The 19,906-nt window shown below is 41.9% G+C and overlaps 1 protein-coding gene across 6 annotated transcripts in view; it reads left to right on the forward strand.

Annotated features, from left to right (window-relative positions):
* The window catches only part of OSBPL1A (oxysterol binding protein like 1A), a 213,259-nt gene extending 193,486 nt beyond the window's left edge, over nucleotides 1–19,773 (forward strand). For all 6 annotated transcript variants that reach the window (XM_043889695.1, XM_043889696.1, XM_043889699.1 and 3 more), the window contains 8 exons: nucleotides 876–1,058; nucleotides 6,023–6,130; nucleotides 7,465–7,554; nucleotides 8,657–8,783; nucleotides 11,383–11,499; nucleotides 12,078–12,201; nucleotides 13,189–13,279; nucleotides 18,528–19,773. In XM_043889695.1, coding sequence (XP_043745630.1) covers nucleotides 876–1,058; nucleotides 6,023–6,130; nucleotides 7,465–7,554; nucleotides 8,657–8,783; nucleotides 11,383–11,499; nucleotides 12,078–12,201; nucleotides 13,189–13,279; nucleotides 18,528–18,630 — 943 coding nt within the window. In that variant the 3' untranslated portion in view covers nucleotides 18,631–19,773. The remainder of the gene's footprint in view (nucleotides 1–875; nucleotides 1,059–6,022; nucleotides 6,131–7,464; nucleotides 7,555–8,656; nucleotides 8,784–11,382; nucleotides 11,500–12,077; nucleotides 12,202–13,188; nucleotides 13,280–18,527) is intronic.
* Nucleotides 19,774–19,906: the final 133 nt, after the last annotated feature.

Below are 19,906 nucleotides of genomic sequence, written 5' to 3' on the forward strand. Positions count from 1 at the left end.
AATACAAGAATTTCAGTATTCCTGATCTTGCAGAATTAGCTATCATCCTTTCTAGTTATGTATTCATTAGACAGGATAGATTTTTTAAAAATAACTGCATAAAATATATAAGCATGAACTTAGATTGTTGGCATAGAGGCAGTGAAGGTATCTAAGGGTGCACTACTGTCTGCCTGCTGTCGCTTACTTCTTTACACACAGTTAGAGAATTCATTTGGCTTTGTTTTTCTGAATCTTTCTCTTCCGTCCATAAGTTTTGATCTCATTTATTCCCTAGGTCTTTGAAAAGGAGACGCTTTAGATTCTTCTGTCTTAGTATAAATGGGATGATAAGTTTTAAATTTACATGGCTAGTATTGCCAATTGATGGAAATCACTGCAGTTCATGGGTGTTCCTTATTTTAATGTGTTTAAGTAGCTCGATGTATAATAACATTGGTTTTAGTTGTTTGGGATGCATTTTTGCAGTTTCTCATGTATTGTCCTTTTCATCAGGACGATAACAAAGAATTGTTTAGTTTGTCAAATCCATTTCCTTAATACTTTAACATTGCTTTTTAAAAAGATTTACTTTCAATTGGAGCATAGTTGCTTTACAATGTTGTATTGGTTTCTGGTGTACAACAACATGAATCAGCTATAAGTATACATATATCCCCTCCCTCTTGAGCCCCCCTCTCACCCCCGCACCCCCCTTCCCGCCTCTCATCACAGAGCACCACGCTGAGCCCTCTCTGCTAGACGGCAGCTTCTAATGGATATTTTACACATGGTGGGATATATATTAGCATTGCTTTCAGACTGAAATGACAATAATGTATATATTTTATGGTGAATTTATCCTAACACTACTTTTTTTTTTTTTTAATCTTAAGAGATGACCTTGGTTTCAGACTCATCTCTGAGCAGGTCAGCCATCACCCACCCATTAGTGCATTTCATGCTGAAGGATTAAACAATGATTTCATCTTTCATGGCTCAATCTATCCCAAACTGAAGTTCTGGGGGAAGAGCGTAGAAGCAGAACCCAAAGGAACCATCACGTTGGAGCTTCTTGAGTGAGTTGGAATCATACCTTTTACTCTTTCCCTGTGTACCTACTCATTAGGATACACACTTGCACGCAGACCTGACCTTGTTTGAAAGCTGAAGAAAACAAAGCTGCTTTTATAAGATGTAAATTTCCTACATCATGTAAAAGAATTTGAGAAATGTGGCAACAGCCATGGTTAATCAGCCTAGGTATGTGTAAACAGTTTAACTTGATATATGATGGTGGTTTTGTTTAGATCTATTTTAAGATTAAATGGAGTTAATCACTCCATGACTTTATCATGGCAATAATCTCTTGTTTAATCATCTTTTACAATGAATTCACTTTGAGAAATATTGAAATAACAGTCACATTGGCACATCTTAGACATTAGGTAAATTGAAAGTTCTCTTCTTTTGCAATAGAAAAAAGATTGCCATGAAATATCTTTCCATTTATTTGTGTTGTGTTTAACTTTGTTCATTACCGTCTTAACCATTTTCAATACACAAGTCTTTCACCTCTTTGCTTAAATTTATTTCTAGGTTTTTTTTTTTAAATGCAATTGTAAGTAAAATTGTTAATTCTGTGCTCATGGATTGAAAAAGTACTGTTAAACTGTCATACTATCCAAAGCAGTGTACAGATTCAGTGCAGACTCTATCAAAATTCCAATAACATTTTTTGCACAAATTAATGCAGACGGTGCTGCAGTTTATATGGGATCACGGAAGACCCCAAATAGGTGAAGCAGTCTTGAGAAAGAAGAACTAAGCTGGAGGCATCATTCTCCCTGATTTCAAACTGTATTACAAAGCTATAGTAATTAAAATAAATGATATTGGCATTAAAACAGATGTATAAAACAATGGAACAGAGTAGAGAGCCCCAAAAATAAGTCCACGCAAGTAGGGTCAATTAATTTAAACAAAGGAGGCAAGAATATACAATGGAATGACAGTCTCCTCAATAAATGGTGTTGGAGAAATTGGACAGGCACATGCAAAAGAATGGAACTGGACCACTATTTTATACTATACACACAATTGACTCAAAGTGGATTACAAACTTGAACATAAGACTGAAAATCATAAAACTTCTAGAAGAAAGCATAGGTGGTAGACTCCTTGATATAGGTCTTGGCAATGATGTTTTGAATCTGACACCAAAAAGAATAAAAACAAAAATAAACAAGTGGGACTATGTCACATTAAAAGGCTTCTGCACAGTAAAGAAAAGCATCAACAAAATGAAAATGCAGCCTACTGAACAGGAGAAAATACTTGCAAATCATATAGGCTAACATCCAAAATACACAAAGAACTCATACCACTCAATAGCAAAAGAAAAAAGTAATTAAAAAATGGGCAGATAAATGGACCATTTATCTGAATGGACATTTTTTCAAAGAAGACATACAGATGATCAAGATGATCAACAGGTAAATGAAAAGATACTGTACATCATTAATCAAGAGAATGCAAATCAAACCACAATGAAAGGGAACCCTTGTGCATGGTTGGCAGATGTAAATTGGTTCAGTCTCAATGGAAAACAATTTGGAAGTTCCTCAAAAAATTAAAAGTAGAACTACCATGATCCAGCAATTCCATTTTGGAATACTTAGCCAAAGAAAACAAAAACTTTATCTCAAAAAGACACCTGCACCCCCATGACATTATTATACATATTATACCTGTATAATATATTAATATGTTGTATATATATACCTGTTACACACAACAGTCAAGATATGGAAATAACCCAAGTATCCATCATTGGATGAATGGATAATGAAATTGTGGTACACACACATACACAGATATTATTCAGCCATAAAAAAGAATGAAATCTTGCCACTTGCAACAACATAGTTGGACCTTAAGGACATTATGCTAAGTGAAATAAGTCAGAGAAAGACAAATACTCTATGATCTTCTTATCTGAGAAAGAGAAAAAGGAGGAGGAGAAAAAATAATAAACAGACTTTAATCGTAGAGTGACTCAGATATTGAAATTTGTATCAAAGATTTTAAAGCAGATGTTATAACTATACTCCATGACATAAAGATAAACACTCTTAAAATGAATAGAAAGACATTGAAGTATTTCTGGAAATTTTAGTACTGAAAAAATACAATAACAAATGTAATAGCTGGGATAGACTCTATTGCAGAGTAAAGATAATAAAATATGTACAGGATCCACAGGCTGAAAGCTATAAAACCCTGGTTACAGGAATCAAAGACTATCTGAGTAATGGAGAGTCTACCATGTCTCACTATACTTGGAATCCTTAATGTAATTCATATGTTTATTCTCCTTTAATTGATCTATAAACAGTGTGTATTAACACAATCCAAATTAAAAGTCCCAGGATGAATTTTAGTAGGTCAAGAGATAGTGGATCCTAAAATTTATATGGAAAGATGAATGAAACACTGTAGCCAAAATAGTTTTGAGAAGGAAGAACAGAATGATGGACTCCTGCCTCCTAATTTTAAGACTTTACAGTGAAGCTATTGCCATCAAGACTGTTGTGTTGACAGAAAGACAGACACATACATCAGTGGAACAGAGAACAGCATCCAAAAACGGACCCACAGAAACACAGTCAATTGATTTTTCATGAAGGTGAAAGAAAGCACTGTTCAGTAATGAAGGGTAGTCCTCTCCACAAATGGTGTGAGAACAGTTCGACATGGATGTGTTAAAAAATGAACCTCAACTTACACCTCACACCCTAAGCAAAAATGATCCCAACATAGGTCATAGGCTAAAATCTAATGTACAGCTTTAAGCTTTTGGAAGAAAACAGGAGAAAATGTTTATGACTTTGGGTTATGCAATGACATCTTATAACACCAAAAGACAATCTAGAAGAGACAAAATTGGTAAATTAGATTTTATAAAAATCTATTGCTCGGTGAAAAACACTCTTAAGAGAACAAAGAGAGAAGTTAGAGATGGATAAACATTATTTGTGAATCATTTATCAATAAAGGACTTGTATCTATAATATATAAAGCATTCTCAAAACAGAAAACAGACAACCCAGTAAGAAATTGGACAAAAGATGTGAACAGATACTTTACCAAAGAGATATATGAATGACAAATGAGCACACAAAAACATGCTCAACAGCATCAGTCATTAGAGAAATGCAAAATTAAAATCACAGTGAGATACCACTACACACCTATTAGAATGTCTAAAATCAAAATTTTTAGAGCTGACAGTATCAAATGCTGACCAGGATGCAGAGCAACCAGAAATCTCACATATGACTGGGGGATCTGGTAAAACAGTAGAGCCACCCCGGCGAACAGTCTGGCTGCTTCTTACAGAGTTGACCTTGTGTTAACCAGATGATTCAGCAGTCCACTCGTAGGCATTTACTCTGGAGAAATAAAGAGGTGTATTTTCACAAAGACCCGTGCCCAGATGTTTATAGGAGTGTTACTTATAATCACCAAGAACTGAAAGCAACCCAGCATGCTTCAGTGAGTAAAGGGTTAAACTGTGATACATTCATATAGTAGAATACTACTCAGAAATAAGGACAAATTATTGTTACGTAGAATGTAAAATGCATTATACAAATGAAGCTAATCTCAAAGGGTGACATGGTGCGTTATCCCATTTATATGACACTCTGGAAAAGGCAAAACTATTGCAATGGAGAACAGATGAGTTGTTTAGGAATTCCAGGTGGGGGAAGGTTTGACCGTAGAGGGGCGGGCAGCATGAGTGAATTTGTGGAGGGAGTGATGGAATTTGTGGTTGTGGTACTAGTTACAATGATCTACACATGCACTGAGGCTCACAGAACTAGATAACACCAAGAAAAGTGAATTTTACTGCTTGTGAATTGAAAATACATTTAAGCATACGTGTATGAAGATGTAAAATGAATGTTTTCAAAAGCAGAGAATGTGTAAAATTGGAACTTATTCACATACACAAGTTTTTCCCTTTGGCAAGCTGGAAAGTACCAGATAGACCATTTTTCTTCTCTACCTCTAATTTAATATGTTTTCACCAAACTTTTGAAGGCTTAAAATGATTATGTACGTAGTTTAATTTGGAGTTTGGTAGAAACATAGTTTTGTTTTGTTTTTGTCTTTTTTAAGTTTTTGCATCTGGTCCCATCACTGCATGGGAAATAGATGGGGGAACAGTGGAAACAGTGTCAGACTCTATTTTTTTGGTCTCCAAAATCACTGCAGATGGTGATTGCAGCCATGAAATTAAAAGACGCTTACTCCTTGGAAGGAAAGTTATGACCAATCTAGATAGTATATTTAAAAGCAGAGACATTACTTTGCCAACAGAGGTCCCTCTAGTCAAGGCTATGGCTTTTCCAGTGGTCATGTATGGAGGTGAGAGTTGAATGGTGAAGAAAGCTGAGCGCCAAAGAATTGATGCTTTTGAACTGAGGTGTTGGAGAAGACTCTTGAAAGTCCCTTGGACTGCAAGGAGATCCAACCAGTCCATCCTAAAGGAGATCAGTCCTGGGTGTTCATTGGAAGGACTGATGCTGAAGCTGAAACTCCAATACTTTGGCTACCTCATGCAAAGAGTTGGCTTATTGGAAAAGACCCTAATTCTGGGAGGGATTGGGACCAGGAGGAGAAGGGGACGACAGAGGATGAGATGGCTGGAGGGCATCACCGACTCGATGGACTTGAGTTTGGATAAACTCCGGGAGTTGGTGATGGACAGGGAGGCCTGGCGTGCTGCGATTCATGGGGTTGCAAAGAGTCGGACATGATTGAGTAACTGAACTAAAGAAACAATAAGAATTAACCAGATGATACCTATTTTACTGGGATTTACACCAGCAGTTTTTATAGTCTTAGAGTTGAGTGCTCTCCAGCAGTCTGATAGGTTATCCTAAGTCATGACATTTGAGGAAGATGTGCTTTTTAAACAGAGTAACACTTCTCACTTCTTTGTCTGGGCTTTGGCTTTCTTTTTGTTTTCTAGACACAATGAAGCATATACGTGGACGAATCCTACCTGCTGTGTGCACAACATCATCGTGGGAAAGCTCTGGATTGAGCAATACGGCAACGTGGAGATCACAAACCACAAGTGAGATGGTTCATCGTCCTCCCCGTCCCTTTATTTGCATCACAGGGGTCCAGTAGTCTTTCTGTAAAAGTTATAGTAGAGAACATTCCTGGCGGCCCAGTGGTTAAGACTTCGCACTTCCCATGAAGGGGGCCTGGGTTTGATCCCTGGTCCGAGAATGTAGATCCCACATGCCATGTGGTGTGACCAAAAAAAAGTGCATTGTATTGTAAGGAGTTTCCTGGCAGTCCAGTGGTTAAGACTCCACACTCACTGTGGAAGGCCTGGGTTCAATCCCTGATTGAGGAACTTAGATTCCACAAGCTATGCAGCTCGGCCAAGAATATATGTATAGAGCATTTTTTAAAGTTCTGTATATATGAAAAAAATTCTAGTAGAATCTAATGACAACTTAAGAACCAGGTAGTATAACACTGTGGTAAATAGAAGCCAGTCCATTTAATGAACAGAATTTAGTAGTTGTGGCTTCCAGGCTAAGTTGTCCCAATGACATGTGGAATATTCAGGACCAGGAATTGAACCCATGTCCCCTGCCTTGGATTCTGAACCACTGGACCGCCAGGGAAGTCCTTAATGAATAGAGTTTATATTTAAGTCTTTGATTATGGAAGACTGGTGAACTCAGAGCTTTGGCAGCCTCAGGGAATCTTGATTCCTGCCTCCCTCAGCTCACCTTGCTGACACCGTTTAGCTTGTATTGTTCACATGAGGGCAGGCGACAGGAGGAATAGGAGAGTTGGAAAAAGGTGTATTCAAATCCTACTGTGACCCTAGGCCCATATCCTAGTCAGCTCGGGCTATGGTGACAGAACACGGTGGGCCGGGTGGCTTCAAGGGCAGACATTTATTTCTCATGCTTCTGGAGACTTAGGAGGCCCAGGTCAGGGTGATGGCCAATTCAGTGCTGGGTGAAGGCCCTCTTCCTGGTTTGAAGTTGGCCATCTTCTCAAATCTTTGCATGGCAGAGAGAGGGATCATCTCCCCAAAGTCTCTTATTCAAAGAGCATGCATCCATTCATGAGGGTTCCACCCTTAGAACCAGATTACCCCCAAATAGCATGGGTGATGAGGCTTCACCATATGAATTGGGGTAGGGGGCAGGCAGACATTCATTCCATAGCAGCAAGTCACTTATTTTTTATGAACCTTGCTTGCTTTTTCTTTGTGGTGGGGTCAGTACTGATTGTGGATTAATTGTGATACTCTGTGTGGAGCCTGGTGTGAATTAGAAAATCAGTAAACAGCAGGGGCTGCCAGACAGGTTATCACAGTCACTGTTCTCTGCTGCTGCTTCCGTGTTGAACAATAACCCGAGCTCACTGTCTCCTTTACAGGACTGGGGACAAATGTGTGTTGAATTTTAAGCCGTGCGGCCTTTTTGGTAAAGAATTACACAAAGTTGAAGGCTACATTCAAGATAAAAGGTAAAGTTTTGTTTTAAATGTTGACTAGTATAGGTGTTGTTCACTAAGTAAAGTGTTGTTATTAAAATCTGCCAACACCAGGAATTCCCTGGTGGTCCAGTGGTTAAGACTACATGCTTCCGCTGCAGGGGGCACAGGTTCAATCCTTGGTTGGGAAACTTAAGATCCCACATGTTGCGTGGTTCAGCCAAAAAATTTTTAAAAAGAAGAAAAAGAAAATCTGCTGTTATCTTAGTTCAGTCACACAGTCGTGTCTGCCTCTTTGCGATCCCATGGACTGCAGCACACCAGGCTTCCCTGTCCATCACCAACTCCTGGAGCTTGCTCAAACTTACCGAATCAGTGATGCCATCCAACCATCTCATCCTCTGTTGTCCCCTTCTCCTCTTGCCTTCAATCTTTCCCAGCATCAGGGTCTTTTCCTATGAGTCAGTTCTTCGCATCAGGTGGCCAAAGTATTGGAGCTTCAGCTTCAGTCCTTCCAATGAATATTCAGGACTGATTTCCTTTAGGATTGACTGGTTTGATCTCCTCGAAGTCCAGGGGACTCTCAGGAATCTTCTCCAACACCACAGTTAAAAAGCATCAATTCTTCGGTGCTCAGCTTACTTTGTAGTCCAGCTCTCACATCCATACATGACTACTGGAAAAACCATAGCTTTGACTAGACAGACCTTTGTCAGCAAAGTAATGTCTCTGCTTTTTAACATGCTGTCTAGGTTTCCTGCTGTTATCTAGGAAACAGCATTTCAGTAAATTGAAAAACTCTTCTGAAAGAAATATCTATTTCTTTAAAGAATCTGATTTGTAAGTGTCTTTATTTATGAAAAGAGAGGCTTCCTTGATGGCTCAGACTGTAAAGAATCTTCCTGCAATGCAGGAGACAGATTCTGTCCTTGGGTCTGGAAGATCCCCTGGAGAAGGACATGGCTACCCACTCCACTCTTGCCTGCAGAATTCCATGGAGCCTGGTGGGCTACAGTCCATGGGGTTGCAAAGAGCTGGACATGACTGAGTGACCAATACTTTCAGTTTATGATAATATTCAATTACACCAAGACACTGGTTTAATTGTTGGCTCAACATCGATTTCTCTTGACAGCAAAAAGAAGCTCTGTGCCCTCTACGGGAAATGGACAGAATGTTTGTACAGTGTTGACCCAGCCACATTTGATGCTTACAAAAAAAATGATAAGAAAAATACTGAAGAGAAGAAGAATAGCAAACAGGTAAACAATCCCAGAAGATGGAATCGAGGGGATCCCTGGATGGTGGCTTGTTAGTGGGTCACAGTGTTACCTTTTAGACTTGGTGCCCATGCATGTGATGTTTTTCCTTGACCTTTTTTTTTTTTTTTAAATTTTATTTTTATTACTGTTTTTAACACCAAAAACCTTTTGTATTGGGGTAAAGCCAATTGGAGACCCCAGTTGGATTCCTGGGTCAGGAAAATCCGCTGGAGAAGGGATAGGCTACCCACTCCAGTATTCTTGGACTTTCCTGTGGCTCAGACAGTAAAGAATCCGCCTGCAATGTGGGAAAGCTGGGTTCAATCCCTGGGTTAGGAAGACGCTCTGGAGAAGGGAACAGCTACCCACTCCAGTATTCTGGCCTAGAGAGTCCCTGTGGACAGAGGAGCCTGGCAGGCTACAGTCCATGGGGTCGCAAAGAGTCAGACATGACTGAGTGACCTTCATATAGCCGGTTAACAATGGTGTGACAGTTTCAGGTAAACGGCAAAGGGATTCTTCCATACATATACATGTATCTCTTCTCCCCTAAACCCCTCTCCCATCATGGCTGGCACATAACATTGAGCAGAGTTCCATGTGCTATACAATAATGAACAGGTGATCTGACTTGCTAGTGAATGTTTGGGATCATCTCCTATGGAGTATGGGTGTGTGCTATGCAGTTACACACACGGTGTTGAATTCACATCGCTTTAGAAAGTTAGAGTTCATCTTAGTGGGACAAATATTCTTACCCTCCTTTCTGTTGATGTGCATTAGCAGTTGAGCTCTTCTGAATATTTGAAATTACACCCAGAATAATCACATGGGTTTTCATGCTGTCAGTAGTGGTATTGCCCTCCTCTGTATCCGAGATCCCGGGAGCTGAGAGCATCGCAGTTAAGGGAATCGTTGCTGGACGGCCATCCTCCTCTTATGAAGCTTCCTCCTAACGGGACAGTTCAACCTTAGACTCTCCCCTTGTGAGGCCACAGCTTCTTGTCGCAGGACCCTGGGAGGCTGGACTGCTCCGTGGCCTCTGAGCTAGGGAGAGGTTGCACCCGTTTGGACAGGAAGTGTTGGGGGACTGGTTAGTTTCCAGTAACGGGCATCAGGGATCAGAGCGTAAGCTCTGCTTAGAATACTGCCTTCCCCACTTCTGAATGGTTTGGTCTTAGGCAGATCCCTACCCTCTCTCTGCCTCAGTGCCTCATCTGTAAAATGACACAAGCACCCTTGTGTCAGAGCAGTTGACGGAGGGCAGGGGCCCCCGGGTGAAGACAACTCAGGTCCCGTTCTCTTTGAGCATCATGGCCTGGCTCTCTGCTCCCGGCTCCCTTTGCCCCGCTGTGTTGCTTTCAAGAGGCAAAGCCTCACTCTCCCCTTACAGAAGTGGGGTTCAGTACAGCAGAAGGCATTGGGGAAAGTCCAGAAAATCTCCCTCATGTCCCATTAAGCCCCGGTTGATCTTTGTAGACAGAAGGGCCTTGCCCCTTGGAGAAGGCACCCTCATGCTCTCCCCGTGTCTAATCGCTCCTCCCAGGGCCTCAGCCACTGTGGGTTTCTGATGCTTCTGAGGATATTCAGATGCCAGGCGAAGCTTGTCACCAGTGTTGTCCCCTCCTTGTTGCTTTTTTAAAATTCCACGTCTCAGCCAGTAGTTCTAGATTTGGTAACAATGACATTGGGAATATGACTTCGCTTTCCAAAGGCTTAAATTCTTTATATATAAAACTTTATGGGCTAGTTACATAAGGACTAAATATACAGAGAGCTGCTGGCATAGCTCTGCTGGGGAAGGGGAGGGAGCAGGCAGCCAGTGGAAATGTTGCTTTCTTTTTTAGCCTAACATCTTTCGATTGAATACTTTCAGGATCCCTGCTGGTTTGGGTCATTGATAAATTTAATTAAATGCTCCAAGAATTTAACCTTTTCTTGCCCTCATAATGTTCCACGAACTACTTAAATGAGTTATTTTGGATTTTTAAAAAAGCTTTAAAAATATTAAAACACGACAGTAAAGGCATGATGACGACAGTGGAGATGGTAATGCCTTAAATGCTTAAAACACCCTAAAAATGATACAGCACAGGCTCACAGGCTCACAGCATGGACTCAGTCACTCGACCCACATTTACTGGCTCCCTGGCCTGGGTCGAAAGGTGAGGACATGAGCGTGAGAAGGACATGGTGCCCTGGCACTCATGGGGTTACAGTCTAACGCCGCATGATGAAAACCGCTTGTTTTACAATTTGTTGTTGTTGGTCAGCCACTAACTCATGTTCGACTCTTTGTGACCCCACGGACTGCAGCACGCCAGGCTTCCCTGTCCTTCAGTATGTCCCAGAGTTGGCTCAAACTCATGTCCATCGAGTCAGTGATGCCATCCAACCATCTCATCCTCTGCCGCCCCCTTCTCCTCTTGCCCTCAGTTTTTCCCAGCATCAGGGTCTTTTCTGGTAAGTCAGCATTTTGCATCAGGTGGCCAAAGTATTGGAGCTTCAACTTCAGCGTCAGACCTTCCAGTGAATATTACTGTTGTAAGTACAGTCTTTTCAGAACATTGCAGTTTTGTTCCTCTGTTGGTTCTTCCAGGTGAGCGCTTCTGAGGAGTCGGATGAAATGCCAATGCCGGATTCCGAGAGCGTGTTTGTCATCCCTGGGAGCGTTCTCCTGTGGCGAATAGCCCCGCGGCCTCCGAACTCAGCCCAGGTAAGGCCTCCTGTTTACTTGGATCTGACGGCGCTCTTTCCCCGGCCTGGACAGAACCAGGAGGAGGGCGGGGGTGAGAGGCGGGGCATCGAATTGGTGCTCAGTCATCCCTCTGGTTTCCCACCCGGGATCCAGGGTTGCTGCTGCCCAGGCCTCCTGGTATCTGGCCGAAATGCCTTGGGGTAGGCCTTTGGGGGGCTTCCTCCATATATACGGGGGTGGGCCTTTAGGGGGCTTCCTCCATACATACTGAGGAGTAAGACTGACTCTCTTTAAGTACATGGTGATGCAGCCAGATCTACCATGTGAGACTTTTCATATGAAATGAAGAATGTTGGTTTCACTCATAGTTCTCCCTGGAGGTGATGGTGGTGAATGTCACCTGAGGGGTTTCCTTGAGACAGACACCCACAGCTAGTGTGGACCCAGGTGAAAACATGGAGATGTGTGGGTGCAGAGAGGCCGGCCATCATCACCCCAGAACAGAGCAGGGGATCCCTGTCGAATCTTCTAGCCTCAGGGTTTCATTCTGCATTAACCTCCAGTACATGTTAATTTGAACATTTTCTTCTTTTTAGATGTACAATTTTACTAGCTTTGCAATGGTTTTGAATGAAGTAGACAAGGAGATGGAGAGCGTGATTCCTAAGACAGACTGCAGGCTGCGGCCTGACATCAGAGCCATGGAGAACGGGGAAATAGGTAACGTGTCTGGCAGCTCTAGGGAAGATGGATTTCTTTGAGGAGGATAGTTTGCCTTACTCCCAGTCACTGTCTGCGTTTTAGTCTGTTAGGGCTTAACATTTTATATGTTCGCACAAGCATCTTACATGTTAGCATTTTACGTGTTAGCACAAGGCATCCCTGGTGGCTCAGACGGTAAAGAATCCGCCTGCCAATGCAAGAGACCTGGGTTCGATCTTTGGGTCAGGAAGATGCCCTGGAGAAGGGAATGGCAACCCACTCCAGTATTCTTGCCTGGAGAATCCCATGGACAGAGGAGACTAGCGGGCTATAGTCCATTTAGTCATAAGGAGTCGGACACAACTGAGCAACCTACACTTTTCCCAGGTGATGCTAGTGGTAAAGAGCCCGCTGCCAGTGCAAGAAGCATAGGAGACTTGGGTTTGATCCCTGGGTCAGGAAGATCCATCCCCTGGAGGAGGGCATGGCAACCCACACCAGTATTCTTGCCTGGAGAATCCTAAGGACAGAGGAGCCTGGCGGGCTACAGTCCATAGGGTTGCACAGAGCCGGGCATGACTGAAGTGACAAAGTACATGTTTATTTATTTGCCAAATCTCAGCTGCAGCATGTGGGATCTTTTAGTTGCGGCATACGGGATCTAGTTCCCAGACCAGGGATTGAACCCGGGCCCCCTGCATTGTGAGTGCAGAGCCTCTGGACCATCAGGGAAGCATTTTAACATGACTTCTGAGGCCTTAAGAATAAGCTGGCTTCCTTGGGGAAACACAGAGGCTGTGGAAGGAGGTGAGAGGTCCTGCATGCCAGCATCGCCTCTCACCGGCTTGGGGCTGTGTTTCGACATGATGTCTGACTGTGGTGCTTGTGTTCTGATAAAGGGCGGCGGTGCTAACACCTGCCTCCACGGAGTGAGCATGCCAAGTGCTGGGCCGGGCGGCCTCTCCTTGTACAATAACTGTGTTTTCACTGCTGTGCTGATTCTAGATCAAGCTAGTGAAGAAAAAAAGCGACTCGAGGAGAAACAGCGAGCAGCCCGCAAGAACAGGTCCAAGTCGGAGGAGGACTGGAAGACGAGGTGCGCTGAGGGGCTGGGGCGTGTGGGTGCGGTGGGGGGCCCACTGCGCCCTGCGAGTTGTCCCCAGGCCTGAGAGAAAAGTACTTTCCTTTGACCAAGTTCAAGCTGAAAGGGCTGCACGTGTGCAAAGAAAAAGGACTATTTGGAAGTTAAGGTTAAAATTTTTCTATACAGTTCACTCAGGTTGATGTCAATTAAGCAAACTCTCCTCCTTGTCCAGCAAAATACTTGTCCCTTCTATAAGAGGGAAAGTAGAGTTACAGATTTTGGTATGAGGTAGGTTCAGAGTTGTTTGTTTGAGTAAATTATAGGAGCTTTGCTTATACATATGTCATGTATCAAGGATATTTAGACAATGCCTTTATTCTTCCAGACACATGACACACGTCGTGGAGATGCAATTTGTTAAAGTGACATCTTGGGTTCCATTAAGAAACAGAAACTGGCAGTAAAATGTGCAAGTTTTGAAAATTTTTCTAAAGAATCAAGAGTTACTTGGTCACTTGGGTTGAGTAATAGAATCTCTTGTAAATAGGAATAGAACGAAAACATTTTTTACATTTATACTATGTAATAGAAACCATTGTCCCATTATTCAAAGTTGTTAAGTAAATTTCAGAGCCAGTGTGGGCATCATTTCACAACCAGTTTAGTAGGTATTACTTGGTAGCCCTTTGGCGTCTTATACCTTTATTAGAACTAGGAATGATCTTAGGTATCATCAAGTCCAACAGTTTTTGGACTTTTTTGTTAGCATCAAAATCTTTCTTGCCAACGAACATATGAAGAATTTGCAAATACAGAGCACATGGCCACAGAGCTGCTGGGGTAGGATGAGGGCTGAGCATCGAGGTTCACCTTCTCCCGCCCGCACACGCAGGATCCAGGGAGCCTCTGGAAAGCCGTTGGTCTAGAAATCCCCTTGTATGTGAAGAAACAAATGCTGGTTGTATTTCATTTGAGAGAGTTGCTCAAGGACAAGTACACCCCACAGACCATGATTAGAAAGAGCCACAAACCCCAAAACCGCACTACTTTACTGCAATCCCTTCTGAAAGGACTTTATCGTTATTTTTAGTCTCTTTTGCAGAAAGCCCACTTTGTGCTGTATTTCTAATTAACTCCTTTATTTTTCTGACCACATTTTCAAGTGTGAAGTAAGCGAAAGTCCAGTAAGCATGTTTACTGTTGGGTGAAGTCTTACTTTCAGAAAACAACAAGCTTTGGACAGCTCTGTGGTGGCCTGGAAATAAAACTGGAAGCTAGGTTTGTGAGCTCCAGTTGGGAGTCTTAAACATGCTTGCTTCCGCCACTGTCTCTTAGCATCCATAGTTCTTATATGGATTTCAGTTCAGTTCAGTCGCTCAGTTGTGTCTGACTCTGAGACCCCATGAACCGCAGCATGCCAGGCCTCCCTGTCCATCACCAACTCCCAGAGTCTACCCAAACCCATGTCCATTGAGTCAGTGATGCTATCCAACCATCTCATCCTCTCTTGTCCCCTTATCCTCCTGCCCTCAATCTTTCCCAGCATCAGGATCTTTTCCAGTGAGTCAGCTCTTCGCATCAGGTGGCCAAAGTATTGGAGTTTCAGCTTCAACATCAGTCCTTCCAGTGGACACCCAGGACTGATCTCCTTTAGGATGGACTGGTTGGATCTCCTTGCAGTCCAAGAGACTCTCAAGAGTCTTCTCCAACTCCACAGTTCAAAAGCATCAATTCTTCGGTGCTCAGCTTTTTTTATAGTCCAACTCTCACATCCATACATGACCATTGGAAAAACCATAGCCATAGACTAGACGGACCTTTGTTGGCAAAGTAATGTCTCTGCATTTTTAATATGCTGTCTAGGTTGGTCATAACTTTCCTTCCAAGGAGTAAGCGTCTTTTAATTTCATGGCTGCAGTCACCATCTGCAGTGATTTGAGAGCCCCCAAAAATAAAATCAGCCACTGTGTCCACTGTTTCCCCATCTATTTCCCATGAGGTGGTGGGACCAGATGCCATGATATTATTATTAGTTTTCTGAATGTTGAGCTTTAAGCCAACTTTTTCACTCTCCTCTTTCACTTTCATCAAGAGGCTTTTTAGTTCCTCTTCACTCTCTGCCATAAGGGTGGTGTCATGTGCATATCTGAGGTTATTGATACTTCTCCTGGCAATCTTGATTCCATCTTGTGCTTCTTCCAGCCCAGCATTTCTCATGATGTACTCTGCATAGAAGTTAAATAAGCAGGGTGACAATATACAGCCTTGATGTACCCCTTTTCCTATTTGGAACCAGTCTGTTGTTCCATGTCCAGTTCTAACTGTTGCTTCCTGACCTGCATATAGATTTCTTAAGAGGCAGGTCAGGTGGTCTGATATTCCCATCTCTTTCAGAATTTTCCACAGTTTGTTGTGATCCACACAGTCAAAGGCTTTGGCAGAGTCAATATATGGACATACAGACCTTAAAAATTATGCTGCTGCCCCTTGGTCAAAAGAATATGTGCTTGGAGCCCTTTCCCGTTAGGGGTGAGAGGTGGTGTTTGCTGACTGGGTTTTCTCCTGGCTGATAATATGCTTTTGAGCAGCTGGGTTCAGTCTGTGTCGAGGTAGAGGTTGTGCAGCTTATAAAGGGATGTGTTTTGCAGAAGGAGAGTTGAAACCAGCCCTTGGAAATCACACCCAGAAACTTATTATAACCTGTCCCAAACTCATCCACACTAAAAGCTGGCTTCCCTGTTGATACCAGTTTCAGTCACTTGAAAAAAGTTCAGGTTCTGGGACTTTTCAGGCTTTAAACTGTAGTTCATACACATGAAAAGGGCTGCTTGTGATCCTGCCCTGTTTTCCGAGAGAAGCCCAGAGACCTTAGCAAGTGGGGTTTTGTGGAGAGGAAGTGGTGGGACTGGTGAGAGACACAGCTGTGAAGAGGTGGGTGATGATGCCACAAAAGTTGGTGAAGTCATCTCTTCCCCCCAGTAAGAGCATCATGCAGAATTAATAGCGTTCTAGAATGTTATATTATGTAGAATGTTATATTACTGATTACATTATAGAATGTTGTATTACTGACATGGGGCTTCCCTGGTGGCTTAGATGGTAAAGAATCTGCCTGTAATGCAGGAGACCCGAGTTTGATCCCTGGGTCAGGAAGATAGCATGGAGAAGGGAATGGCTACCCATTCCAGTGTTCTTGCCTGGAGAATTCCATGGACAGAGGAGCCTGGCAGGCTACAGTCCATGGGAGCACAAAGAGTTGGACACAACTAAGCGACTAACACACACGTCAGTCATTGACTAACACATATTACTGACAGAGACCTATGGATTCTGTAGACTCAGAAACATTGACTGAAAGGTAACAAAGACACCTCCCCTACCCCCTCTTCTTTTGCCCATGCTTACCTAAAGTGTTTGAGTCTGGAAAGACAGCGTGGGCTTTTCTGTTTGTGGAGGGGATACGCTGACAGCAGCAGAGGTTTCCAGACCTGAGTGCTGAAGATGAGAAGACCAGACCTCGCGAGAAACGCTAGTCCTTAGTATCAGATCCTCAGACCTGATTGTCTTTCATGTGATGTTCCAGTTCTCCCCAAGAACAAGTGCTCCCCATAGGGAGGCCCGGCAGACATGGCCTTTAGTGGCTTAAGTGTGAACCCAAAAAAGTCCTTTGCTGTTGAATGAATCTCCTGCTCTGGGAGGTCTCTCTGCACTTGACTTGCCCACTGTCCACTTTGTATGGAGGAAGTCCTGTGGTGTAGGCCTGAGGTTTGGTTAATTTTTAGAGTCATTTTTGATGATTTTGATTTGACTGATTTTTCTGAAGTGCTTGGATTTTGTTAAGCCTGACTACAAAAGTGCTTTTATTGCTTGAACTTTTGAGACCAAAAGGAGTGAAATTGTTTGCTTCATTTAGACAAAAATTCTGTGACTCTGATCAAAGAAAAATCCTTAAAAGTATTTCCAGCGTGGTTACCAAAGTCTTGAGAAACACATATCTTGATAAATATTTGATATTGATCTTTGACTTTAAAATTTTTTAATTAGGGAAAAGTCCTCAAAGCCAAATAACTTCTGTAATATTTTAGAAATTTGGGCCCAGTGGGCATTTACTTTCTCAGCCTTCAAGGAATTAGCCTAATCTGAAGCATGTTTTCTGTCTTAGGGCCTTTAGTGTTGCTTCAGTGGTTAACAGGGACCACTTGGGATTTATCTAACCTCACTCTAATTGTTAAATATTTTTGAGGCAATTTATTTGGAAAGAATGACAGACATGAAACTATTTTTATAAATATTACTCTGAAAAACTAAATCTTACTAGAAAATGTTACACAAATTGAAATTTGAACCTTTGGAAGAAGTAATTTTGCATTTCCATTACTTCAAGAAAGCTGGGAATATTTAGGAAATGGGTGAATTGTTTTTTAAAGGGCAAGAAAATTAAGGCAGCTCTTTCTAGACTTTGATCAGACAGGTAAGGATGTTAGAAGCTAGATGCAGCCTATAAATCTACATTAGTGTGGAGAAAAGAGAGACCCAGGAAGATGTGGGCCAGATTAATTTCAGTGGATTATGTGTAACGTAGTATATTTGGAAAATGATGGCCTTTAAAAAGGCTTATTTGATATCATGGCTAGCTTGGGCAAGTTATTTAACTTCTCTGACATTGAGCCCCTCATTTGTGAAATGGAAATAATATTTTGGGGTAGGGGGATTTACTCTGAATCAGGCACCTTCCTATTACTGTAGGTAGACTGTAAAAGTCTCCTCACCCTGATTCCTTATTCCTCATTGCTTAAAAGCTGCTTTATTCTGGAAAGTAAGCGGTGGACAATTATACACCGTTACTGAATGCCGTGGAAAATCCTTAAATCTTTCAAGTGGGCTTATTACAGATTTCCAAATACTGTTTTACATATTCTGAACATGACTGGGTGCATGTTCAGTCACGTCTGACTCTTTGCGACCCCCATGGACTGTAGCCCATCAGGCTCCTCTGTCCTGGAGTGGGTTGCCATTTCCTGACCCAGGGATTGAACCCATCTTCTGCACTGGCAGGTGGATTCTCTACCACTGAGCCACCCGGGAAGCCTGTTGTTCTATATAAGCGCTCTCTAAAGACACTTCCTAAGTCTTCTCAGAAACCTCTAGCTCACAGAATGAAGTGAATCACTGCAGTAAGGGAGTCTGCAGGCTGGTGAAGCAGTGAGGATCCTGTGATTGCAAACAGTTTCCCCTGTAAATCTTGTCTTCTCCTTAACAGGTGGTTCCATCAAGGCCCTAATCCCTACAGCGGAGCCCAGGACTGGCTTTATTCAGGCAGCTACTGGGACAGAAACTACTTCAATTTGCCTGACATTTATTAAAATGTAGACAAGTTGGGGCGTTTTGACTCATCTGCAGATAAGTCTTAAACCTATGTTTTAAAATTTTCTTCCTTGGTTTCTACTCATCTTTAAAAAAAAAAAAAAAAAACAGAAAAAACCCTCTCATGATAACTTGCACTTCACCCAACAGAAGTGGGGTATAGGGTGATACCAGTGATGAAAGTCTTAAGAAAAATGGGTAATTCTGCTATCCAGTCGTGCTTCTTTGGAATACTATTTTATACAGAGGTATGGGAAACTGCTGGCGAATAAGCTTTTGATGGTTGCTGTTGCCATATTTACCGAAGGTTTATACCTAAATGTAACTTTAGCTTTATTGAATTATATAGTAACCCAGATCAAGTTATTTTGAATATTTTTATGCCGTCATGCTTGAATGTTTTAGATTTAACTTTGAAATGTTTAAAATTCTCCTGTATAAGGTTTATATGCTCAAATATAGAGAAGGTGTATGTCATTTTGTAAAGACTACATTGAAAAGATGGCTTTTCTTTACACTAATCCTCTCAATTTTGCCCCCTCCCATCCCTAAAAAGAAAAAAAAAAGCCTGAATGTTCAGAAGAGACATTCCTAATTTGAAAATTCGAAACTGGAAAAGGTATTTCATTTGCTCATTTTAGTACTCTGAATTTACTTTTACAATTTTCTATAATTAATGTCACTAGAATTAAAAGGTGTTTGAATTGTATGTTTGAAAATATGTATAAAACCTAGCAATTCACAAAAATACCATAGAAATAGAGGTTTTAGGCACCATCATTACATAATGACAAACCTTTTTAAATGCTTCAACTTCCAGTGGCGAATGCCACCAGAGCAGCTCAGTTGTATTCATGTATTATAAATATCAAACTATATAAAAGGAGGTCTTGTGCATTTCAGGTTTTCAAGGCACCTGTGTACTTAAGATATGTACAGAGACCTACTGTACAGTAGCTTTGCCCCTTTAATTGGGGTACATTAATCATATGGTATTTATCTACCCAACCCCAGACTGAGATTTTGCTCCCAGGGGCCTTAGATAACTGCCAGTAAGTTATTTCAATGGCTGTCTCAAAGTTAACAAGTGTTACAATGAAATAATCTACCTGATGCTAATAAAGGCTTTAGAATGTTCTAAACAGTGTGGTTTCATTTAAACTTTCAAATATACTCATAATTGCAATTCATGTGATCCTAAATTGTTAAGAGCGTCCTCACAAAGAAGTCCCTGTGGTGTCAGAGTTCGCACTGAGGGTCTTCTGGGTAAGTACA

The sequence above is a fragment of the Cervus elaphus genome, chromosome 27, assembly GCF_910594005.1.
Source record: "Cervus elaphus chromosome 27, mCerEla1.1, whole genome shotgun sequence".
NCBI classification, from domain to species: domain Eukaryota; kingdom Metazoa; phylum Chordata; class Mammalia; order Artiodactyla; family Cervidae; genus Cervus; species Cervus elaphus.